Genomic DNA, 25797 nt, shown 5'->3' with positions numbered 1-25797 from the left:
AATAATTATTATTACTTGAGATATCAGGAAATGAACAAAAAGTTGCCGATATGGTGCGATAATGATCGATTGAACTTACTTGTTGAGCAATTCAGTCATGTCCGCATAGGTTTCGGGATCTTTCCGTCTCGAGTCTAAGACGGTTACTAGTCCCCGCTCAAGCTTAATCTCCAGAAGAACATAGTGGTACCTGCGCACGCATGCATAACTCATCAATTACATTACTATAACCTCGCTCGAGTAATAAGGGAAACCGAATATGCACACGACAGTAACACTCACTTGCCGTTGTAAGGAAAGAGTATGGTATCTTTGTTTTGATTTTTGATCAACGATCGTAGCAAGTTGTCCTCGTCCTCTTTGACGGCCTTTTTAACCAGAAATTCATCTATGATATTTGTGTTAATGAACCCAATATCATAAATTTCTTGTTTTTTACACTCGACGATCTTCAATCTGCATAATATATTGAGGATAATTAATTATAAATACATGAAATGAAAGAGCCGAGCTATATATAGAGACTTAATGACAGAAATAGTACTTATAGACAGTAGCAAAAGACCATTAGTTTATCGAGGGCCTTTTGATTGAAGAACGCGAAGAACTCATCAAATGGAACAGTCAACAGATCATTTGCAACGAGGTCGTGCTCCTCTTTAATATTCAGATACAAAGCATTCGTCCCCCCAGACTCTCTACAGGTTTTCATGTACCAATTATGGAATCTTTGCATCATTGTTGTCAGAGATTTTTCATCTTTGACGAGAGGCTTCCCGTACTCGTATCTGTGTTCGTCCACCTCCAAAAAATCAGGAAGTTGATCGTCAGGCAGGTTATCTTCAAGATTGCCATAACCGGCCACCGTCCCCGGAGCATTAGCAACGATGTTGCTGCTAGACACATTGAGCGGGGGGCATGATTGTTTTGCTTGTTCGCCGAGCTGGTCAATTTTTTTCGCAGCTTCTCGTTCTCTTGACCTTAGATGTCTGACAGTACTTCCCGACCGCTGCGCTTGGAGATATGTCTGTTCAGTAATGCGCTCATAGTTGGTTCTCGGCGGATCCTTTGCCGATTTCCTCAGGGCATCGAGAGTGCGCTTTGCTTTCACCGGATCTACCTTCTCCTCCGGAGGTGGATGTCTCTTTGCTTTCACCCCTTCAAAGAACTCCTTCACGTGGGTCCGCACGATTGTATCGTTTTCCTCCTCGGTCCTCCCGTACGGTAACTTCTCTAGAGGCTTGAGAGGTGGACCGTATCTGTATTGCCTCCCGCCTCTGGTTGTGCTGCTAGACGCCGGAGCAGACGGAGCGGCTGCGGCGTCTGTCTTATTTCGTGCTTTCTTACGAGGCGGAGGAGAAGGAGTACGATGCGCCGGAGCAGCCGTGGTGGCGGCGGGTCTCTTCCGCCCTTGCTAGCAAGGCGGAGAAGGAGGAGGCTGCTGGCTGCTCGGGAGCACCGGCGCAGGCGGAGAAGGAGGCAGAGTGCCGCCACACGTGCCCTGATCGTCACTCGCCGGAGGAGGAGGCGGTGGAGGAGGCGGAGTGCCCTGACTCGCTAGAGGAGGAGGAGGAGGCGGAGGCGTCTAGTTCGTAAGGTTGATGAGCTCCTTCCGCCATAGGCATGGAGTCTTCAGAGCAGAACCCAGCCTAGTCTCCCCTTCACCGATAGGGTGGTCAAGCAGGAGGTCCTCAAATCCCTCCGTTATTTCATCCACCATCACCTTAGCATATCCTTCTAGAATCGGCCAGCAGTGATAAGTTGCTCTAGATCCAGTAGGATAAACAGAGCCAACAGCCGCCTTGACCTTCAAATTCATCCATCGCACCATAATGTGGCAATGTTGAGACTCCGTGATAGCATCCACGGGATAGCTGGCAGGAGCCGTCAAGACATGCTCCGGCTGAAGCAGCTCGGTGGAAGCCACGCTGCTTCTCCGCTGAGATGGCGGGGTAGCTTCGGGGGAAGCTTCGGCAGGTCGTTTGCTGCGATCTTCCTCTTCTCGTTCCTCTAGCCCCATTACCCTTTCGTGCAGCGCCTGCAGTTGGCCCTGCTCGAGTTTCTTCCTCCTCTCGTGGGTTTTGTAACCCCCTGCGTCCGGAAAACCAACCTTCCACGGAATGGAGCCTGGCGTGCCTCGTGTTACCTCCAGGGTGCTCAGGATTCCCGAGGGCCATTGTGAGCTCGTCCTTCTCCCTGTCTAGAATGAACGTCCCTTGCTGCGCTGCATTGATATAGTGTCGAAGGTTCTTGAGGGGTATTTGCAGTTGCTCCTCCGTCCAACGGCACTCCCCTGATATAGGGTCCAAGGTTCCACCAGCCCCGAAGAACCAAGTCCGGCAACGGTCTGGCCATCTCATTGTCTCTGGTTCGATCCCTTTGTCAAGCATATCATTCTCCTCCTTGGACCACTTAGGCCGGGCTTTGAGGTAGCCACCTGACCCCGTGCGATGGTGAAGCTTCTTCTTCGCAGCATTTTGCTTGTTTGTCGCCGACATCTTCTTACTCTTTTCCGATGTCTTGTGGGCCACAAATGCGGGCCAGTGATCTTTGATCTTCTCATATTTGCCGATGAATTCTGGTGTCTTTTTTTGTCGACAAAATGGTTCAACTCTTTCCTCCACCTCCTGAATAGGGTTGCCATCTTCTTAAGAGCACAAGACTTGATTAATTGCTCTTTAACTGGCTTCTCCGGATCCTCCTCTGGCGGTAGGGTGAAATTTGCCTTCAGCTGAGTCCAAAGATCTTCTTTCTGCATATCATTGACATAAGACACCTCAGGGTCGTCCTTAGGCTTATACCATTGCTGGATGCTGATCGGGATCTTGTCCCTAACAAGAACCCCGCACTGAGCAGAAAATGCGTTCTTTGTCCGGATGGGTTCAATCGGTTCGCCGTCGGGCGCGATTTCTATGATCTCAAACCTTTCATCCGAGCTCAACTTTTTCTTCGGGCCTCGTCTCCTTACCGAAGTTGTGCTCGATCCGGAGGGCTAGAAATTAAAAGGAAGAAAGACGAGAGTAATTAATATGTGTACATATACCAAAACAATGGATGCATCAATTAACTAGTCAGCACGGGCTTAACTAATATATATATACCTGGCCGGACTCGGTTCGGTCACCGGAGCAGTCAGCACGGTCTCCTTCTTGTACCTCCATTGTGTCACCGGAGCCATCATGAACATAGCCCTCTTCTTGTACCGGCATTAATGGGCCGAAGCCATCATGAACATAGCCCTCTTCTTCACCCAGTCCTTCCAGCTGACCATCGGTGTCGTTGAGATATGACGCAACTTCATCACTTCCTTGTGCGATTATGTGCCACATCGCTTCTGTTGCTTCGTCTCGGGAGTGCTCCATAGTTTCTGCAAATATTTACAACATGTCAATTATTATTCAAACATGGTACAGATGGATATATATATATTAGTGGCAAACGTAGAACTAGCTAGCTAATCACAATAAGGAATCATGTTAGTGGCCTCGACGCTGCTTCTCTAGGGTTTGGGGTCGCCTCGACACAACGCTTCAAGGGTTTGGGGTGGCCTCGACGACAACGCTCTTTTAACTTGGTAAATTTGGGTGGCCTCGAGAGTTTTGGTCGAGCGAGAGGGCCGAGGGGGGTGCTGCCGTTGTATAGGTTATCACGGTCGAGAGGGGGTATATATATCGACCGCCCCTCATGTCGAAGTTATCTCGAGGGGGCGGCGAGGGCGAAGGCGAGCAGCCTGACGGCGACAGACCAGATAAAACATAAGAAAACAAAGAAGAAATAAAAAGAGGAGAAGAAGAAAGGAATAGAGGAGAAGATCGAAGAAAAAAAGAAGAAAAAAAGAGGAGAAGAAGAAAGGAATAGAGGAGAAGAAGAAAAATAGAAATTTCTATTTTTTCTTCTTCTCCTCTATTCCTTTCTTCTTCTCCTCTTCCTTTTCTTCTTTTTTGTTCTTCTTATTTATTTCTCCTCTATTCCTTTCTTTCTTCTTCTCCTCTTCTTTTTCTTCTTCTCCCTCGAGAAAGGAAAATAATTAAGGAAAAGGAAGAAAATAGGAAGAAGGAAGAAGGAAGAAGAAGAAGAAAGGAATAGAGGACAAGAAGAAAAAATAGAATTTTTTTTCTATTTTTCTTCTTCTCCTCTATTCCTTTCTTCTTCTCCTCTTCTTTTCTTCTTTTTTCTTCTTCTTATTTATTTCTCCTCTTCTTTTCCTCTCCTCTTCTTCTTTCTTTCCTCTTCTTATTTTCTTCTTTCCTATCCTTCTTTTTCTAAAATTGTAACTTTTGCATATATAAAACTTTTCTAAAATTGTAACTTTTTATATATGAACAAAAAACTTTCTATGAACAAAAAAACATTTTTAACATATATATTTAGCAAATTCTAGCCACATACATCACATACACATATACATTATAGCCACATACACATATACATCACATATGAACAAAAAAATAAACTAATAAAATTAAAAAAAACATATAGCAACATATGAACAAAAACATATAGCCACATACGTACACATACATTATATATATATGAAAAAAAATTAAACTAATAAAAAAACAGAGCCGGCCGGGCAGAGGGGCATGGCGGCAGCGGTGGCGCCGGCGGGGCAGGGCAGGGGTGCAGGAGCGAGGCAAGGCAGGGGCGCGAGGCAGGTGCTCACAGGGGGGTGGCGGGGCACGGCGGGCGGCGTCGGGGCGCGGGGAGCGGCGCCGGCGTCGGGGCAGATGGCGTCGAGGGTGGCGGCGACGGTGAGGTGGACCAGCCTGACGGCGTCGGAGGCGGCGGCGACGACGAGGTGGAGCAGCCTGACGGCGTCAGAGGCGGCGGCGACGACGAGGTGGAGCAGCCTGACGGCTCGGCGGCGACGGCGACGAGGCAGAGCAGCGGGCGTCGGGCGGAGAAGAAAGGGATGGATTTTGGAGAAACTGCTAAGTGCTAGTTATATATGAAGAGAATTGGTCCCGGTTCGTGAAACCAACCGGGACTAATGCCCCCTTTAGTCCCGATTGGTGCCACCAACCGGGACCAAAGGCCTCTTTTCAGCAGCCCAAAGGGCGGGAAGCGGCGGCCTTTGGTCCCGGTTGGTGGCACCAACCGGGACTAATGCCGCCCCCCTTTAGTCCCGGTTGGTGCCACCAACCGGGACCAAAGGACCCTGTGCTGCCCGCGTCGGGGCCAAAGTTTAGTCCCACCTCGCTAGTTGAGAGGGGCGCGCAGTGGTTTATAAGCCCCACTGCCGCACCCCTCTCGAGCTCCTCTCCACCGTAGGCTTGCGGGCCTATTTGCTACTGCTTTGCCTGATGGGCCTTCTGGGCCTACTGCGGGCCTGAATCCTGGCCCATGGTAGGGTTTCTAGTCGTATTCAGGCCGTGGGGGCCCAGTAGGAGGCATTTTTTTGTTTTCTTTCTTGCTTTATTTATTTTATTTTGTTTCTACTTACAACAAAATACTTATTGTTGCTATTTTTAATTATTTTCCAGTTTTTTTGTTTTGTTTTCTGCATTATTTATTTTCTTTTGTTTTTTGCTTTATTTTTTAATTCTTTTTGCTTTTAGTTTTAGAAAAATTATAAACTTTCTGTTAGTGCCATTAGTTTTCAAATTTGAAAACACTTTTTTTGTTTTTTTGTTTTCTTTCTTGCTTTATTTATTTTATTTTGTTTCTACTTACAACAAAATACTTATTGTTGCTATTTTTAATTGTTTTTTGTTTTGTTTTCTGCATTATTTATTTTCTTTTGTTTTTTGCTTTATTTTTTAATTCTTTTTGCTTTTAGTTTTAGAAAAATTATAAACTTTCTGTTAGTGCCATTAGTTTTCAAATTTGAAAACACTTTTTTTGTTTTTTTGTTTTCTTTCTTGCTTTATTTATTTTATTTTGTTTCTACTTACAACAAAATACTTATTGTTGCTATTTTTAATTATTACGAGGGCCGAACCATAAGACATTAAAGCATTTCAAATGAACTATGAAAAAGTTGAAAGTTGGCATGGTATCATAAATTCACCCACATAGCATGTGCATGTACAAAACGGACAATGGTATCATACTCGTCTGTTACAAAGTTGGCATGGTATCATCATAATAGTTGCGGGAGAAAGTCTTCACTTTTTCTTCGCTTGTGTCATTTACTTATTGCGCCGTAACCATGGATAATCTTCATCGCTTATCAGGATGCTGGGGTCAGCCTTGACTTTGAAGGGAGGAATTTCATGAAACTTTTCATAATCTTCAGACATGTCTGTCTTGCCCTCCACTCCCACGATGTCCCTTTTTCCTGAAAGAACTATGTGGCGCTTTGGCTCATCGTATGATGTATTCGCTTCCTTATCTTTTCTTTTTCTCGGTCTGGTAGACATGTCCTTCACATAGATAACCTGTGCCACATCATTGGCTAGGACGAACGGTTCGTCAGTGTACCCAAGATTTTTCAGATCCACTGTTGTCATTCCGTACTGTGGGTCTACCTGTACCCCGCCTCCTGACAGATTGACCCATTTGCACTTAAACAAAGGGACCTTAAAATCATGTCCGTAGTCAAGTTCCCATATGTCCACTATGTAACCATAATATGTGTCCTTTCCCCTCTCGGTTGTTGCATCAAAGCGGACACCGCTGTTTTGGTTGGTGCTCTTTTGATCTTGGTCAATCGTGTAAAATGTATTCCCATTTATCTCGTATCCTTTCCAAATCGTAACAGTCGAAGATGGTCCCCTGGACAACAAGTACAGCTCATCACAAACAGTGTTGTCACCTCTGAGACGTGCTTCCAACCAACTGCTGAAAGTCCTGATGTGTTCACATGTAATCCAGTCGTCGCACTGCTCCGGGTGTTTGGAGCGCAGACTGTTCTTGTGTTCATCGACATACGGGGTCACCAAGGTAGAGTTCTGTAGAACTGTGTAGCGTGCTTGAGACCAAGAATATCCGTCCCTGCATATTATTGAGTCCCTTCCAAGCGTGCCTTTTCCAGTCAGTCTCCCCTCATACCGCGATTGAGGGAGACCTATCTTCTTAAGGCCAGGAATGAAGTCAACACAAAACCCGATGACATCCTCTGTTTGATGGCCCATGGAGATGCTTCCTTCTGGCCTAGCGCGGTTACGGACATATTTCTTTAGGACTCCCATGAACCTCTCAAAGGGGTACATATTGTGTAGAAATACGGGGCCCAGAATGACAATCTCGTCAACTAGATGAACTAGGACGTGCGTCATGATATTGAAGAAGGATGGTGGGAACACCAGCTCGAAACTGACAAGACATTGCACCACATCACTCCTTAGCCTTGGTATGATTTCTGGATCGATCACCTTCTGAGAGATTGCATTGAGGAATGCACATAGCTTCACAATGGCTAATCGGACGTTTTCCGGTAGAAGCCCCCTCAATGCAACCGGAAGCAGTTGCGTCATAATCACGTGGCAGTCATGAGACTTTAGGTTCTGAAACTTTTTCTCTGACATATTTATTATTCCTTTTATATTCGACGAGAAGCCAGTCGGGACCTTCATACTAAGCAGGCATTCAAAGAAGATTTCCTTCTCTTCTTTGGTAAGAGCATAGCTGGCAGGACCTTCATACTGCTTTGGAGGCATGCCGTCTTTTTCGTGCAAACGTTGCAGGTCCTCCCGTGCCTCAGCTGTATCTTTTGTCTTCCCATACACGCCCAAGAAGCCTAGCAGGTTCACGCAAAGGTTCTTCGTCACGTGCATCACGTCGATCGAAGAGCGGACCTCTAGGTCTTTCCAGTAGGGTAGGTCCCAAAATATAGATTTCTTCTTCCACATGGGTGCGTGTCCCCCAGCGTCACTCGGAACAGCTAGTCCGCCGGGACCCTTTCCAAAGATTACGTGTAAATCATTGACCATAGCAAGTACGTGATCACCGGTACGCATGGCGGGCTTCCTCCGGTGATCTGCCTCGCCTTTGAAATGCTTGCCTTTCTTTCGACATTGATGGTTGGTCGGAAGAAATCGACGATGGCCCAGGTACACATTCTTCCTGCAGCTTCCCAGGTATATACTATCGGTGTCAAGTAAACAGTGCGTGCATGCGTGGTATCCCTTGTTTGTCTGTCCTGAAAGGTTACTGAGAGCGGGCCAATCGTTGATGGTCACGAACAGCAACGCCTTTAGGTGAAATTCCTCCTGTTTGTGCTCATCCCACGTACGTACACCGTTTCCATTCCACAGCTGTAAAAGTTCTTCAACTAATGGCCTTAGGTACACATCAATGTCGTTGCCGGGTTGCTTAGGGCCTTGGATGAGAACTGGCATCATAATGAACTTCCGCTTCATGCACATCCAAGGAGGAAGGTTATACATACATAGAGTCACGGGCCAGGTGCTGTGATTGCTGCTCTGCTCCCCGAAAGGATTAATGCCATCCGCACTTAAAGCAAACCATACGTTCCTTGGGTCACTTGCAAACTCATCCCAGTACTTTCTCTCGATTTTTCTCCACTGCGACCCGTCAGCGGGTGCTCTCAACTTCCCGTCTTTCTTACGGTCCTCACTGTGCCATCGCATCAACTTGGCATGCTCTCCGTTTCTGAACAGACGTTTCAACCGTGGTATTATAGGAGCATACCACATCACCTTCGCAGGAACCCTCTTCCTGGGGGGCTCGCCGTCAACATCACCAGGGTCATCTCGTCTGATCTTATACCGTAATGCACCGCATACCGGGCATGCGTTCAGATCCTTGTACGCACCGCGGTAGAGGATGCAGTCATTAGGGCATGCATGTATCTTCTGCACCTCCAATCCTAGAGGGCATACGACCTTCTTTGCTGCGTATGTACTGTCGGGCAATTCGTTATCCTTTGGAAGCTTCTTCTTCAATATTTTCAGTAGCTTCTCAAATCCTTTGTCAGGCACAGCATTCTCTGCCTTCCACTGCAGCAATTCCAGTACGGTACCGAGCTTTGTGTTGCCATCTTCGCAATTGGGGTACAACCCTTTTTTGTGGTCCTCTAACATGCGATCGAACTTCAGCTTCTCCTTTTGACTTTCGCATTGCGTCCTTGCATCGACAATGACCCGGCGGAGATCATCATCATCGGGCACATCGTCTGGTTCCTCTTGATCTTCAGCAGCTTCGCCTGTTGCAGCATCATCGTGCACATCGTCTGGTTCCTCTTGATCTTCAGTAGCATCACCGTATTCAGGGGGCACATAGTTGTCATCGTACTTTTCTTCTTCGCCGTCTTCCATCATAACCCCTATTTCTCCGTGCCTCGTCCAAACATTATAGTGTGGCATGAAACCCTTGTAAAGCAGGTGGGTGTGAAGGATTTTCCGGTCAGAGTAAGACTTCGTATTCCCACATATAGGGCATGGACAACACATAAAACCATTCTGCTTGTTTGCCTCAGCCACTTCGAGAAATTCATGCACGCCCTTAATGTACTCGGAGGTGTGTCTTGAACCGTACATCCATTGCCGGTTCATCTGCGTGCATTATATATAATTAAGTGTGTCAAAAATCATTACAGAACATCATGAATAGATAATTAAGTGACCAAATTAATAGAAGTTCATCATCACATTAAAACCAAAGTACATACATAGTTCTCATCTAACAACATAAAGCTCTGCAGAGCATCTAAATTAATTAAACCATACATTGAAACTATGTAAAACATTTCAATGCGAAAACAAATGCGATCATAATCGCAACCAATGTAACAACTGATCCAACGGCATAATGATACCAAGCCTCGGTATGAATGGCATATTTTCTAATCTTTCTAATCTTCAAGCGCATTGCATCCATCTTGATCTTGTGATCATCCACGACATCCGCAACATGCAACTCCAATATCATCTTCTCCTCCTCAATTTTTCTAATTTTTTCCTTCAAGAAATTGTTTTCTTCTTCAACTAAATTTAACCTCTCGACATAATTGTAGCAAGTTCCTCACAAGATGCCACGTTAGCATTGCTAAGGAATTTAAAAAGTGAATTTGCTTTGAAAGATTTGGGAGAATTACACTACTTCCTAGGTATTGAAGTTAAAAGGACGCGAGATGGTATTTTACTCACTCAAGAGAAATATGCTTCTGATATTCCGAGTCGTGTAGGAATGAAGGATTGTAAACCTTCTAGTACACCTATGTCAACCACAGAGAAGTTGTCATTGAATGAGGGAAAACTACTAAGTCCAGAGGAAGGGACAAAATATCGAAGTATAGTTGGAGCACTTCAATATCTTACATTGACAAGACCTGACATATCTTTCTCAGTTAATAAGGTCTGCCAGTTTTTGCATGCACCAACTTCTTTGCACTGGACAGTTGTGAAGAGAATACTGAGATATATTCAGGGAAGCATGGGAATAGGACTAAGCATATGCAGGTCTCCGTCAACTACAGTAAGTGCCTTCTCTGATGCAGATTGGGCAGGATGTCAAGATGATAGGGAATCCACAGGAGGTTTTGCAGTATTTCTTGGCTCCAATCTTGTGTCATGGCAAGCAAAGAAGCAAGCAACTGTCTCAAGATCCAGCACTACAGCAGAGTACAAATCACTAGCAAATGCTACTGCTAAGGTAATGTGGATGGAAACACTACTTGATGAATTGGGTGTCTACAGGCCACATGTGTCACGCTTATGGTGTGATAATCTAGGAGCAACATATCTTTCTGCAAATCATGTGTTTCATGCAAGAACGAAACATATAGAGATTGATCTCCATTTTGTCCGGGAAAGAGTTGCTCAGAAAAAGTTGGAGATAAGGTTCATACCAACTGGTGATCAAGTAGCTGATGGTTTCACCAAGCCACTGCAAGTTCGACAGCTCCAAGCCTTCAGGAACAATCTAAACCTTGATGTGTTGAGATTGAGGGAGGATGTTAACAGATAGGTTTGTAGCTGTGTAATGTGACATGTATGTCACGGTTGTATTGCGTACATATGGCGTATGTATTGTGTAATCTAGGCAGGTGGTTAGAGTAGATATGCTCTCATCTCATGTATAGCTTGGAGTATGGATCAAGACTACCAACTACCTGCCGATCCTTGTACTTGTCGAGCTATATAACATGCACGCGTCCCTGCTGTTTTGCATACGCTTCCACCATCACAGTTTTACAATAAATTCATATGCAATAGAGATGGTATATACTACAAAACAAATTGAAGTAGAACGTATATGCTTTTACATTGAGGGAGTATATACCAGCCAAAAGAATGTTTTACATCTTCAAGGTAAGTTGTATAATATAAGAAAATGATATACTCAATATCAAAATGTGCATTTCTCTGGTATTCAGTTTGGTTTAGATTGAGACTCAAAAAAGTCTTACATTTCATACAAAGGGAGTCTAACACAAGCAAATAAATTATGGACCACTCTGCATTCTCTGGTATGCAGTGTGCACATGCTTCTTGGGTGGAGCAATGAAGCAAGTGTAGCTCCAGCAAACACCAGCAGCCCAGCACATACTCCTTGTGTCCTTGGTGTATTCTAGAATGGTCAAAGCAATGCTCCTCACCCCATGGTATCTAAAAAGGTAAATGGTTAAAAAAACAAGAGCATCAGTGCAAGCTAAAAATATTTTTGAAGAGGATTTCCCCAATAAGGTCGGTATAATCAAACAATATAATAACTCAACAAAGCAGGATGCATCAAGGAGGTATAATGCACGGCCTAATTTTGTTAGGCTTACACAGTTGAGTTAATATAAGTAGGACTAACACAATCTATTCATTTATATTCAATTTTATGTTGAATAATTGGATCACGAGCGATTGTCTACAGAATAAAAAAAAATACGAACACCAAATCTGCAAGAGGAATGCATGAAGGGAGTATTATAATGTTCAATCTAGTTGTTCTTGAAAAATCAAACACACGTGTTCCTGAAGAATCAAACAATCACAAAATTACCAAGAAACTCTTAAGTCCTGTCTAAATCTGCCAAAAAAAAGCGAGCACAATAAGGAAAAGTACTGCTGCCGCAATCACACATGTATTGCTATCAATACATGAACAGACCAACACAAAATAATGCATACATCTGAAGCTCAATCTCTCAAAGATAAACAAAGAAGCAACCCCAGCTAAAAGATGGTCATCCGGGTAAAACATCAAACCACCACAAGCCAAATATGGACTACATGGTAAGCTACTGAAACATCCGCGGGAAGCGCTTTCAAGCACCAAGCAGTCTGGTACATTCCACTTTAGCCATAGAACAAATCAGTTTTGACAGGAAAAAGGAATCAATTTCTAACTCCCTCACACGTAGCTTGAAGAAGCAAACCTAGGCAACGAACCACTGGAGATACCCCACTCCCAACCTCGCAAGAACATATACCTGAACCGAATCGGGACGAAGTGTGGAATTTGAAGCGAGGCGCTGTATGAGCAGCAAGTCGAGAAGTAATTCAACTTACAAAATTCTTTAGTTCATCACAGAAATCGAATTCAAAGCACCATCATATTACACAGTACCAATCTTACAATTCTGTGGTAGTGTCGACCTCGAGGCCGTTGCAGAGGAGAGGGAGCTCGACGACCTTGATGGAGGAGGCCAGCGTGAGGAGGAGCTCGGCCTACCATGGTGGGGAGGGCATGATGCTGGTGCTCTTCGGCCGGCTTGCCGGATCTGACGCTGGCGGAGGGGGTTGGGGATCTAAGATGAGGGGAAGGTGGCCTGTTGGAGAGGGAAGCAACGAAGCTCCCTTGACGGAGAGACACGGCGACATCGGGAACCAAATGTGAACTTAGAGAAGGCGGTGGTGGAGACCGGCGTAGCAGGAACGATGGAGGAAGAAACGCTGGACGGCTGAGCTCCATGTTATGGCGGTGGTGGTGAGTGATGAAGAGGAGAGGCACGGGGAGGCCATGGCTGGATTAGAGGCGTGGTGATGATGTGGATCTGAACGGGAAGAGATAGAGAGAGTCAGAGAGAGTACGGGGAGGCAGCAATCAACAATGAGGAAGCCTACGCGAGGTACGCTGAGCAACAGGAAAAACAGGAGAAAAAAATGATGCACGAGGGAGCAACTAATTAACGAGCGCTCCTTTGGAAGCCTAGCAACGATCAGCGCCACTTGGCGCGCTCACATCCATTCGCCACGTGTCGCGCTCTGGGCGCTCCCTCCGGATTTTATTATTTTTATTTTTACGCACGCGTTTTCGGCTTTTTACAAGAGTTTTTTTTCGGTTTTTTTGACGTTTTGGTTTTCTACCGGTCTTCCCTAGCTTTTCGACCAAATTTTTTTTTTCAAAAAAAAAATAATTTTTTTGCGCAAAAAAATACATTTTTTTCGTGAGAGGCACGGTTTTGCTTCCGCGAAAGGCACGGTTGTGCTTTCGCGAGAGGCACGGGCGTGCCTGTTTCGGAAAGGAAAAAAACGCGTTTTCTATTTTTTTTCTTCTTTCGCGAGAGACACGGTTTTGCTTCCGCCAGAGGCACGGTTGTGCTTTCGCGAGAGGCATGGGTGAGGGAGTCCTGGATTAGGGGGTGTCCCGATGGCCGGACTATGACCTTTGGCCGGACTACCGGACTATGAAGATATAAGATTGAAGACTCCGTCCCGTGTCCGGATGGAACTTTCCTTGTCATGGAAAGCAAGCTTGGCGATACGATATGAAGATCTCCTCCCATTGTAACCCACTCTGTGTAACCCTAGCCCTCTCCGGTGTCTATATAAACCGGAGAGTTTTAGTCCGTAGGACGAACAACAATCATACCATAGGCTAGCTTCTAGGGTTTAGCCTCTGTGATCTCGTGGTAGATCCACTCTTGTACTACCCATATCATCAATATTAATCAAGCAGGAGTAGGGTTTTACCTCCATCGAGAGGGCCCGAACCTGGGTAAAAACATCGTGTCCCTTGTCTCCTGTTACCATCCGCCTAGACGCACAGTTTGGGACCCGCTACCCGAGATCCGCCGGTTTTGACACTAACATTGGTGCTTTCATTGAGAGTTCCTCTGTGTCGTCACCGTCAGGAAGGATGCCGCACCCCGTCTTTAAAGACGGCGCTGTTGCTAAAGGAGCTTTGGCTGTCGGCCAAACTCTCCGGCTAGGCAGGTTTTTGATGACCGCCTGTTCGGCCGCCGCGCCGACGATGGCCTCTCGGGCCATCGAAAGCAATCTTCACATCAGCTCGGAACTTGTCGAGCAGTTAGATCCGACGGAGCTCTCTTCCCTGAACGAGCTCCTGGATCGCATTGCCGCCCTGGAAGTCGCTACAGATTACGGCCAGATTGGGCTTAAACCCGATCAGAGAGAGATCGACTCTCCCCAGGTCACCCACCACATTGAAGTGGTGGGAGAACAATGCAGCGAATCTTCGCCCGCTCTAAGGACCAGATGTGTCCGGATTCCCGACCCCTCCAAGCCGGACACCCGCGGAGGGGAGGATGTTTCCCAAGCCCTGAACCTAAAGTCAGGCAGCAGGCCTGATTCATTGAATAATGTCCAAGAAAGCAAGCTTCCGAATTCGGAAACTTCTTGGCCCCTGAATCTTATGTCGGGCAAGGTTTTGGATTTAAATCCACCCGCCCACCCAACTATAAGGGATTTATCCCAAATACGACAAGAGCCCGGGGAAACAGTACACCACTATTGGGCCAGATTCCTCCTGGTTATGAACATGATAAAGGACTGCCGTGAGAAAGAAGCAATTTCATTCTTCTTTAACAACTGCATGGACATCGGAATCCTCAACGCCATAAGTCGCCGCGGAATTACACGCTTCGCCGACTTGACATCCATAGTACGAAAGTACTGTGCGACAGAAAGCATTCGGAAAACCGAAGATAAATTCTGGGACAATCCGGCCCTGAATACAATAGGAGTCCGAAACAAAAGGGCGCATTATCGCCAGGCACCTGGGCCAAACATCAAAAAACAAAAACCCTCTATAGGGTATGGGACCGTACTGGAGGGATGGCTCAATGGACCCTATAAAATTCATAGTTCAGGGGAAGTCACACCAACTCACAGCCTTAGAGCATGTTGGATACTCCGGCAGGTGGCCAGAAGTGGCGAGGAGCTTCTAACTCCAGTTACCAAAGAACACCACCCTAGAAACGCCAGTACGGTGTCGACAGTCTTCGAGACCTTCGCATCAAACAATGCGAGGAAACGAACGCTCCGCAACCTTACCGAAGTCTACCAAGTAGCAACAATAAACCCATGGAGTGACACGGCTATTACCTTTAATGCCAGTGACGAACCTAAATTTCGGAAAGCCCGAGCACCAGCCGCATTGGTCCTCAGTCCGATAGTGGATGGCTTCCGACTTACAAAGGTACTCATGGACAGCGGCAGCGGACTTAACCTCATCTACGAGGAAACACTGCGAAAAATAGAAATAGACTGGAGCCGCATTGAGCGAAGCAACACAACCTTTAGAGGAATAATACCAAGCCGGGAAGCGTGCTGTTCAGGGAAAATCACACTGGATGTGGTGTTCGGCACGCCGGATAATTACAGATCCGAGGAGGTCACATTTCAAGTGGCCCCGTTCAGCAGCGGATACCACACTCTGCTAGGGCGAGAAGCATTTACAATTTTTCAAGCCATACCCCATTATGGGTACATGAAGCTCAAAATGCCCGGACCCAACGGAATCATCACTCTTGCAAGTGATCCAGACACAGCGCTCCGCGCCGAAAACAAGACAGCCGCACTGGCCCTGGAGGCATTATCCGAAGCCCTAGCGGCCGAGGAACTAACCGCGTGGCGCTCCACGGTGACAGGGACGATGTGATACTAGATAAGAGATCCAAGTCCACCTCTTTCAAACCAGCGGATGAAATAGTCAAATTCCAAGTCCATCCAATGGACCCCACAAAAATGGCCTCCATCGGGGCACAACTAAAACCCGATGTAGACGCCGCACTCAGAGAATTCCTGCGAGAAAATTGGGACATTTTCGCCTGGCACCCTTCAGACATGCCAGGAATCCCACGCAGGCTGGCTGAGCACAGCCTGAACATCCTAAAAGGGTTTAAGCCCGTTAAGCAGACTCTACGGCGTTTCTCCGAACCCAAGAGACAAGCCATCGGAGAGGAGCTAGCAAAACTGCTGGAAGCCGGATTCATCAGAGATATAAAACATCCGGACTGGCTAGCAAACCTGGTGATGGTACCAAAGAAGGACAAATCCTGGCGCCTATGTGTCGATTTCAATGACCTAAATAAGGCCTGCCCAAAGGATCCTTTCCCACTCCCCCGAATTGATCAAATCATCGACGCCACTTCAGGACACGACTCATTGTGTTTCCTCGATGCATACTCTGGCTACAACCAAATCAAGATGGCAGAGTCAGACCAAGCCGCAACGGCATTCATCACCCCATATGGCCCATTATGCTTCAACACGATGCCCTTCGGGCTCAAAAACGCCGGCGCAACATATCAACGCATGATTCAGACATGTCTGGCCAACCAGATCGGCAAAACAGTTGAAGCGTATGTAGATGACGTGGTCGTCAAAACCAAACACGTCGATACTCTAGTAGACGACTTGAGGCTCACGTTCGACAATCTCCAAACATATGACATGAAGCTCAACCCGGAAAAATGCGTTTTCGGCGTACCAGCCGGAAAGCTGTTGGGCTTCATTGTATCCGGTAGAGGAATTGAAGCAAACCCAGCCAAGATCCGAGCTCTATCACAATTGGATACCCCAAAAGACCTCAAACAAATACAAAAATTGACAGTATGCATGGCGGCTCTAAGCCGCTTTATCTCCCGCTTGGGAGAAAAGGCATTACCCCTTTATCGCCTCCTGCGGCGCACCAAACACTTTGAGTGGACGGATGCTGCCACGGCCGGACTCGAAGAAATCAAAGCCACATTGGCAACAAATCTGGTCCTGGCCGCGCCGAACACGGGCGAACGAATGCTATTATACATCACGGCAACCCATCAAGTTGTAAGCGCGGTGCTCGTCGTCGAACGAGAAACGGACGGACACAAGTTCCCTCTCCAAAAACCAGTTTACTACGTGTCCACTGTCCTAACTCCATGCAAGTCACGGTACCCGCATTATCAAAAGATAGCATACGCGGTGTTCATGGCATCCCGGAAGCTGCGACACTATTTTCAAGAGTGTTCAATAAGAGTGGCATCCGAAGTACCTCTTAATGATATTATAACAACCGCGACGCAACGGGCCGGATTGCCAAATGGGCCATCGAGCTCCTCCCGTTCGACATAACTTACAAGCCAAGGTGAGCTATTAAGTCGCAGGTTTTGGCCGACTTCATCGCCGAATGGACAGAAGCCGAGCTCCCTAAAGAGTATGGCGCATACTCCAACTGGATCATGCACTTCGATGGCTCCAAAATGTTGGCTGGCCTGGGGGCTGGCGTCGTTCTGACGTCCCCAATCGGAGATACAGTCCAATACATACTTCAAATAATGTACATGGATTCCAACAACGCAGCCGAATACGAGGCCCTTCTACATGGTCTCCGGATGGCAGTCTCCATGGGCATTCAGCGCCTAGAGGTCCGCGGGGATTCAAACCTCGCGATATCCCAAATAAATGGAGACTTTGACGCCAAGGATCCGAAAATGGCAGCTTACCGCAACGCCGTCTTGAAGATGTCAGCTCGGTTTGAGGGGCTCGAATTTCATCACATAGCCCGGGAGAATAACCAGGCAGCAGATGTGTTGGCACGCATTGGCGCCAAGCGCGATGCCGTCCCTCCCAACATCTTCCTAGAGAGTCTGTTCAAGACATCCGTATCATGGGAGGGAGAGTCCGGAAACAATAGCCCAGACACAACCACACTGCCCCTCACCGAACAATCTGACACAGTTGGTGGCTCCGCCAACGAAACTACACCGTTAGCCCACACAATAATGGCAGTCATTGCCTCGTGGACAGAACCATTCCTAGCCTACCTAACTAGGCAGGAACTTCTCGAGGACCAAAACGAGGCCCGCTGCATAGTGCGGCGATCTAAAGCCTACAAAGTCCACGAGGGAGAGCTTTATAAGCACAACCGGAGTCCTTCATAGGTGTATCTCCGAAGAGGATGGGTGAAACCTTCTGGCTGAAATTCATGCCGGACTAGGCGGGCACCACGCCGCAGCCCGGGCCCTTGTAAGCAAGGCCTTCCGTACCGGATTTTATTGGCCAACGGCCCGGGCAGACGCTCAGGACTTAGTGCAGCGATGCGTCGGTTGCCAATTATTCGCCAACCAAAGCCACATGCAGCCTACCTCCCTACAAACTATACCCATTACCTGGCCTTTTGCGGTCTGGGGGCTTGACATGGTCGGACCCCTTAAAGGAGGAACCCACAAGCAAAAATATCTACTGGTCATGGTGGACAAATTCACCAAATGGATAGAGGCCAAGCCTGTAAAGACGGCTGAATCCAGACCGGTGATAGACTTCATATCTGGGGTCGTACACCGTTACGGCGTCCCCCACAGCATCATAACTGACAACGGCACAAACTTCACGGCTGATGAAGTTAAACTCTGGTGCAAAAACATGGGCATTAAGCTCGACTACGCTTCAGTCTATCACCCTCAAACCAATGGTCAAGTCGAGCGAGCCAACGGTCTCATTATGAGCGGCATCAAACCCAGACTAGTGCGATCCCTCAAGGAATCTAACATGCACTAGGTAGAAGAGCTTGACTCCGTACTCTGGGGGCTGCGGACCACGCCGAATCGCACTACTGGATTCACACCATTTTTATGGTATACGGCGCAGAGGCAGTACTGCCATGCGGCATAATTCATGACTCACCTCCAGTGCGCATGTACGAAGAAAGAGAAGCCGAGCTCGATCGGCAGGACAACTTTGACGCATTGGAGGAGGAGCGTGATGTGGCAAAAGCTCGTTCCGCATTCTATCAACAGCAGGCTCGAAGATATCAAAGCAGAGAAGTACGGGCCAAAACTTATAATGTTGGCGAACTAGTTCTAGGCCTGCCGGACAAGAAAAATGACAAACTAAAGCCCAAATGGGAGGGTCCCTTCATAATCGACCAAGTACTGACTGGTGGAGCGTACCGTCTGCGAAACGCATCGGACAACCGACTCAAGCCGAACCCATGGAACGCAGCACGCCTACGAAGATTCTACGCCTATCGCCGGACTCCGTGTTCGTCTCCTTCCTCTGTCCCCTTTTTTATTTTTATTTTTTCACATTAGCTGTCCGGGATTTCTCTCCTTCTCCCTACCTTTTTTCTCCCAAGCCCTTAGGGGCTTGCATGTGCATTGTTCGCACATACTTGACGCACCACCCGCGCTCATCATACCTGGGGGCTTCTTTATCAGAAGTTTATATAAAACGGGCCTCATGCCCAAAACATGTGTGACACTTCCGCATGAACCTTTTATACACCATTATATGCATCGATATGACTTAAGTTTTGGCCAAGCTGGGTTGCCTGGCTCCTGTGCTCACCCCTACGTTCCCGTTCGTTCGGCTAGGTGGTAAAGGGAGCACCTCTGTGATTGTTACTGCCGGGTCAGCTGGATGTGTACCTCAGACTGGGTGAAGCCAAAAGCTAGCATTCTTAAGGGAATATTCGGTCGGTGAACTAAAAGATGATTTTCTTGTTTATTTATCTGCCCCCAGATGCTTTTCTGCTCTTTTTAGCAGTTCAGACATGCACTTTAGGGCATGCCTCCCAGGGAAAGGAACCCCTAATGGAACTATTCTCCCTGGAAGATGTTTCTTACTAACCATGTAATATAACATAACTAGTTGGGCACTTGTCTGCTAAAGCAATTATGACCCCTACGCCTTGTCTCCATGCATGCCCCGGTTCTTACATAATCGAGAGGGTATTCAGACACACTCCGGACTATAGGGTCCAGAGGTCGAAGCGAAAAGGTCCGCAATGACAAACGATTTACAATCCGGCTAGAAGGCATTTTTCATGTCATTTTAAATTACAGAGTCAATTCGACTCGGTATATTCTTCTTCAATACCATCCAACATGCGGTCTAATTTACAGTCCTATTGGGAATACTTATAGCCAGCTCTACCTGGCCATATACTAAGCTGACAGGGATCTCCTTTCCGTCAGGACCCATAGGGCCGACCTCGGCCATGTGGTTTGGGTCAGCCTTTGTGTACCGAGTCTTCACCATGGCCTAGGCCTCCCTGGCACCTTGACGGCAGGCCGATATCTTCCACAACCGGAAGCGCTTCCGCACTCCCTCCGGCTTCTTTGCAAGCTCACCAAGGCCTTCGGGCATGGAGAGAGATGGCCACATAGCCTGAACGATGCTCTGCATTGCCTGCCGAACTCGTTCGTGCAGTTGCAACAGCTCGGGAAGAAGGTCTCCCGTTGAACCGGGCATTTCCTCCGCAGGACGACCTGTCAGCAGACCTACAGACATAGCTCTGTCAATCGACTTCCTCGCCGAATTCTTTTTTTGAAGATTCGTTCAAGCACTTACTAAAAATGCCACGTCGAAGCCGCCGATTCTCCTTTATGGAAGCAGACAGCTGAATACAAACATCCTTTAGTTCCTCGCCCAGCTGGGTATTGGCGTCTTGAAGTTTGTTCTTCTCTTGCCTCACCCTCGTCAGCACGCTCTCGCCAGCCTTTAGTTGGCGTAGGAGTTGTTGCTTGTCCGGATTTACTCTGGCCCCATCTGCACTATTATCGTCAGAGTTGCACACATGCCGCACTTCACAACGGAATTATCTTTTGAAGCATATATTACCTAAGGGCGTCCCCTTGGCACTATCTGAAGTGGCCAGTGCGGCCTCGAGTCAGGCCTTGCACTCTTCAAGCTCCTGGGACAGTTGCGTGTTCTTCTTTGTAAGACACTGCATTGCACATGATCCTTAAAACAATTATCTTCACTGTTTCAAGTCTCGGGGCTACCGACATATATAACCTTCAATTTTACTCACCTGTATGTCTTTTACATACTGCTCTGTGGCTCTGGCTAGACCATTTTGAGCGGCACGGAGATACGCATCTCCTGTATTAAAGGCGTCCAACGCCTCTGGTAAAAACACGCGTCACGAAGAACAGTCCGGCGACGCCTGTGGTTCAGGGCACTCTCCACCTCTGAATTGGTGGCAGATAGCCCGTCTGCGTCCTCTGTCAGAGGAACGCCCGAGGCGCGCCCCGTGTCTGTCTCCGCTTCCGGACCCGGCCTTGAACCCTGGCCAGTGGATATAGTCCGGTGGGCTCTCTTCTTTCTAAGAAAAGCATGAGCATTAGTATGACTTAAGGGCATAAACCCTAGGCATTAAATTTGCACGCCGTACCGTTGCGCCAGAATCTCGATCTGGTCCGCACTTCTTTTGGGCCCCCCTGGCTTCAGCGGCCCTTGTTGGCTGCCCACCGTGGGCTCGGCCTTCCGCCTCAAGGATTTACCCTGTGAAACGAAACACTATTAGTTCATGGCATTAAGATAAAGCATGGATGGATCTCCTTGAAAATAGTGGGACTTCGGTCTCGGTTACCTTTGAGGCTGGAAGTAGTCCGGGATAGTCGGCCGTAATGGCCACTAGGGTGTTGTCCTTAATCAATTGATGAAACACCCCATCAATTAACTCCACACATAAGTCCGGGTCCTCTTGGGAGTCCGGATTGAGGGACCGTTCCGGGTCCTCAGGTTGTGGAGGAGGGCTGTTTATCTCCTTTCACATTCTGGCGCAGCTCTTGCATTTACATTGTTAGACTAAGTACTCAACTATGGGAATCTCGAAAGCGGGTAGGCAGGTGAAAATGTTCGCTCACCCAACTTGGAGGATTGTACATGGAGAATCTGCCCTCCGGGTTGGCACGGAGGAATTTCTCTTCTTCTCCCTTGTACAAAGATGATAAGATTCTCGTTAAAGTGGCAGCCGAATCTGGCCCCTTACCACCGCACCGGGTGGCGTCGTCCCCCCCATTGAAATCCCACATGGGGTGGCCTCTGTATTGAAGCGGCTGCACCCCTCGCGTAATGCATATGGCCATGACCTTGATCATGGTCAGTTTGGAATGAGCCAACAACCTTATCCGGCTCATCAGGTAAAGGACGTCCCTGTCAGTTTCCCTCTGAGGGTTCCGCGGGCGCCAGCTCAGGCGCTTCTTCAACGGAGCATTATTGAACTCAGGGAGGCCGATCCGTACAGGATCCGGCAGGGGGACTTCATCTATATAGAACCACTCTGAGGGCCAGTCCTCGGAAGTCCTCTTTGGGGTACCGGATAGATATCCGGTCCCAGCGATGTGCCATAGTTCGGCTCCACCCACTTGATAAATAGACCCCTCCCGAGAACGGGGCACGAGAAAAAAACAACCTCTTCCATAGCGCGAAATGGGCCTCAACGCCCAAGAACAGCTCGCAGAGGGCCACGAAGCCCACAATGTGCAGAATGGAGGCAGGCGTGAGGTGGTGTAGCTGGAGGCCGTAGAACTCCAGCAACCCTCGAAGAAACGGATGAATTGGAAATCCGAGTCCTATTATCAAATAAGGGACTAGGCATACCCGCTCTCCTTGAGAGGGATTGGGGACGCTCTCCGCCTGCTCTCCGCCGCTATAGGTAGCAATCCCGGCTCGAACGGGGACCATATATGCTGGGAGGAGAAGCCCCTTGGACTGAAGCACTACTAGCTCGCTATGCGGGACGGAACACCGCCCCCAATCTCCGGGCCGAGGGCTGGAGAGGCGAGAGGAGGAGCTGCACCGACCGGCCATGGTGGAATGGATACCTATCGAAGGCACTCTGATGAAGGCTCGCGGAGGGAAGATGGTTTGAATTGGATCTAAATCCCCGTCTCTTTTATGGGCGGTTCATTAACGCAACCGGGGGGGGGGGGAGGGTAAATGAAAAAAACCCTGGCTTTTCGCATTCGTTTGACCCGTGGAAGATGGTCATTATGGGGCCCAGAAGCCGAGGAGAGCAGCACGCACTAGAAGTCGGACACTATTCGACGGGTACAGGCAATTTGGAGAAGAACCCGCCTTGCAATGCCGAAGACAACTTGCGCGACGGGTTTAGGGGCTACTGAGGGAGTCCTGGATTAGGGGGTGTCCGGATGGCCGGACTATGACCTTTGGTCGGACTCCCGGACTATGAAGATACAAGATTGAAGACTCCGTCCCGTGTCCGGATGGAACTTTCCTTGGCGTGGAAGGCAAGCTTGGCGATACGATATGAAGATCTCCTCCCATTGTAACCGACTCTGTGTAACCCTAGCCCTATCTGGTGTCTATATAAACCAGAGAGTTTTAGTCCGTAGGACGAACAACAATCATACCATAGGCTAGCTTCTAGGGTTTAGCCTCTGTGTTCTCATGGTAGATCCACTCTTGTACTACCCATATCATCAATATTAATCAAGCAGGAGTAGGGTTTTACCTCCATCGAGAGGGCCCGAACTTGGGTAAAAACATCGTGTCCCTTGTTCCTGTTATCATCCACCTAGACGCACCGTTCGGAACCCCCTACCCGAGATCCTCCGGTTTTGACACCAACAACGGGCGTGCCTCTTTCGGAAAGGGAAAAACGTGTTTTCTGTTTTTTCTTCTTTTGCAAGAGGCACGGTTTTGCTTCTGCGAGAGGCACGGTTGTGCTTTCGTGAGACGCACGGGCGTGCCTCTTTTAAAAAGGAAAAAAACACATTTTCTGTTTTTTCTTTCACGAGAGGCACGGTTTTGCTTCCGCCAGAGGCACGGTTGTGCTTTCGCGAGAGGCACGGGCGTGCCTCTTTCGGAAAAAGAAAAAAAACGCGTTTTCTCTTTTTTTTTTCTTTCGTGAGAGGCACGGTTTTGTTTCCGCGAGAGGCACAGTTGTGATTTCGTTAGAGGCACGGGCGTGCCTCTTTCGGAAAGGGAAAAAACCCGTGTTTCCAGTTTGGTTTTTTCGTCCGGTTTTTTCGTGAAAAAAAAGTTCGTCAAAACCTATCAACATGGGATCTAGTTTTGAAGATCTCGACGCGAGGAATCCAATGGCGAAAGCGGTTCGAGATTTGGACGCACGGTTTAAGAGATATTTTTTTTTGAATAAACGGATCTACGAAAAAAGGGAAAACTCTCAGGTTGCGACAAGTGGCGCACATGCAGCACGCCACTTGTCGCAACCTGGGGAAGTTGGAGTGATCTCCGCAAGGAGTACTCCTTAATTAGTGATTTCGACCTTTATCTACTGCGCACAGCCCGTGTGTGGGAACCTTTCGTGGGCCTGGAACCTTTTTGCGCGGGCCGAGGTCTGCCGCGCCGCAGAGGTGGCAGCGTACGGGACGGGCCTAGTGCATAGGCATATGAGTGTGTGGTCCAAATACATTTAAAAGAGGAAATAAATTTTGTGCACTTAAATATGAGAAATTTAAAGATGGCAAAGGCTTGGACCATATCCCTAGCAGCATGTGGCTATGATTGCCACCTCCACAAGATAGTTTCATAGGTTTGCTTATATATATATATATATATATATATATATATATATATATATATATATATATATATATATATATATCAATTAGGCTTCAAGTGTGTACTTGTTGGTGAAAGTGGTTGTCCAATGGGAATTATATTTTGTATTACTCATGTAGCCTACAAAGTCTATCACACAGCCTTATAACTTCTTACTCCATTTCTAAATTTGTAGTAGTCCTCTATATTGTATATTGCGCTACTCGTACTACTACCTTCCTCCTGGTTTATTGGTCCCTTCGTAATTTGTGTCAAATTTTGACCATAAATGTAACTAAATAAATGTTAATGCATGTCACAAAAAATTATATCATTTGATTTGTATTTGAACATACTTTCCTATGGTATAATTTTCGGTGACATGCACTGACATTTTTGCAGTTAAACCTATAGTTAAAATGTGACACTAAATACGACTAGTAAGTAGTATAGTAGTTGTACTAGTATACGTCGGTCAAATTATTCATCATGTCCTCACATTGAATTGACGTGACACGATGCGCGTGAAGTGACACAAGAGTCCCAGCGGCGTGTACGGGTCACCCTCTCGTACTACAACAACACTCTTGCATTCTCTACAAAATCACTCTCCCATTCTCTCCCGGTCTCCCCGCCTCCCAGCCGCCTTGTTACGATCCATTTGGTATGATGAGCGATGAGGTACTGGAGTTGCTATACTTCATTGGAAGTAGTCAAAAGGAAGACGCTGAAGAAATCGATATCAACAAGGATGCTCTACAAGCAAGTCGGATGAAGGAAGGAACCAGCGAGGCCGCTCCTATGAGTATTCATCCCGTCACCCTGTATTATGATTTCGATCTTTATGGGGGTTTTCTAGTCTTTAGAGTCTACATGTAGTAATGAAGCCGAGACCCCAGTTTGTTCGGTTATTGTGGACTTCAGATTTGGAGTACCACTTATCTGTCGAAATCTTTCGTCATTTACTTACAATAGTCGGTTGATCATACATTGAGTACCGTTTAACTGGAATTAACCGATACAAGTCCAAGACGGATTGGTCGGTGCTGCTGGCTGACGCCAAGTTCGATCCCATGGATCAGGAGCTAATTGAACACCTTGAGGCCAAAGTGAGTGCTGACAATGCGAGATCTCACCCTCTCATCAATTTGTTCATACCAACCATCAACGATGAGCACGACATATGCTACACCCATCTTGAGAAACTTTCGGGTGAGATACCGGTCGGCCGTCTACTTGCACAAACATATTCCTTTGTTTATAGCTCTATTTTTCTTTTTAGACGTAGACCTAGTGAAGCAATTACAATTTGACAGTTAATGAAAAGTAAAGCAAGTGACTGCGACATGCCAAAGATGTTATGAAAATGCTAACTACGTACACTAAAACATGTATTCGACAATACTGCAGGCATCACACT

The 25797-nt window shown here is 47.4% G+C and overlaps 1 protein-coding gene across 1 annotated transcript; it reads right to left on the bottom strand.

Annotated features, from left to right (window-relative positions):
* Nucleotides 1–11132: 11132 nt before the first annotated feature.
* On the bottom strand, nt 11133–12971 carry LOC123157637 (uncharacterized). The gene is made up of 3 exons (XM_044575895.1): nt 12475–12971; nt 12329–12370; nt 11133–11513 (listed from the first exon to the last, which is right to left on the bottom strand). The coding sequence occupies exons 1-3, from the start codon at nt 12808–12810 to the stop codon at nt 11133–11135; spliced, it is 759 nt and encodes a 252-aa protein (XP_044431830.1). The 5' UTR covers nt 12811–12971.
* Between the last annotated feature and the right edge of the window lie 12826 nt (nt 12972–25797).

The sequence above is a fragment of the Triticum aestivum genome, chromosome 7B, assembly GCF_018294505.1.
Source record: "Triticum aestivum cultivar Chinese Spring chromosome 7B, IWGSC CS RefSeq v2.1, whole genome shotgun sequence".
Lineage (NCBI taxonomy): Eukaryota > Viridiplantae > Streptophyta > Magnoliopsida > Poales > Poaceae > Triticum > Triticum aestivum.
Note: the sequence above shows the minus strand (reverse complement) of the source record. Positions and strands in the feature narration are given on the sequence as shown.

What these genes read in the sequence shown, in the direction of transcription:
- LOC123157637 (XM_044575895.1), bottom strand. Translation starts at nt 12,810, where the DNA reads ATGGAGCTCAGCCGTCCAGCGTTTCTTCCTCCATCGTTCCTGCTACGC. An exon ending in GTCGACACTACCACAGAATT is followed by an intron (nt 12,371 to 12,474) that starts GTAAGATTGGTA and finishes CTGCTCATACAG; the next exon opens with CGCCTCGCTTCAAATTCCAC. An exon ending in TTCGTCCCGATTCGGTTCAG is followed by an intron (nt 11,514 to 12,328) that starts GTATATGTTCTT and finishes TTACCTTTTTAG; the next exon opens with ATACCATGGGGTGAGGAGCA.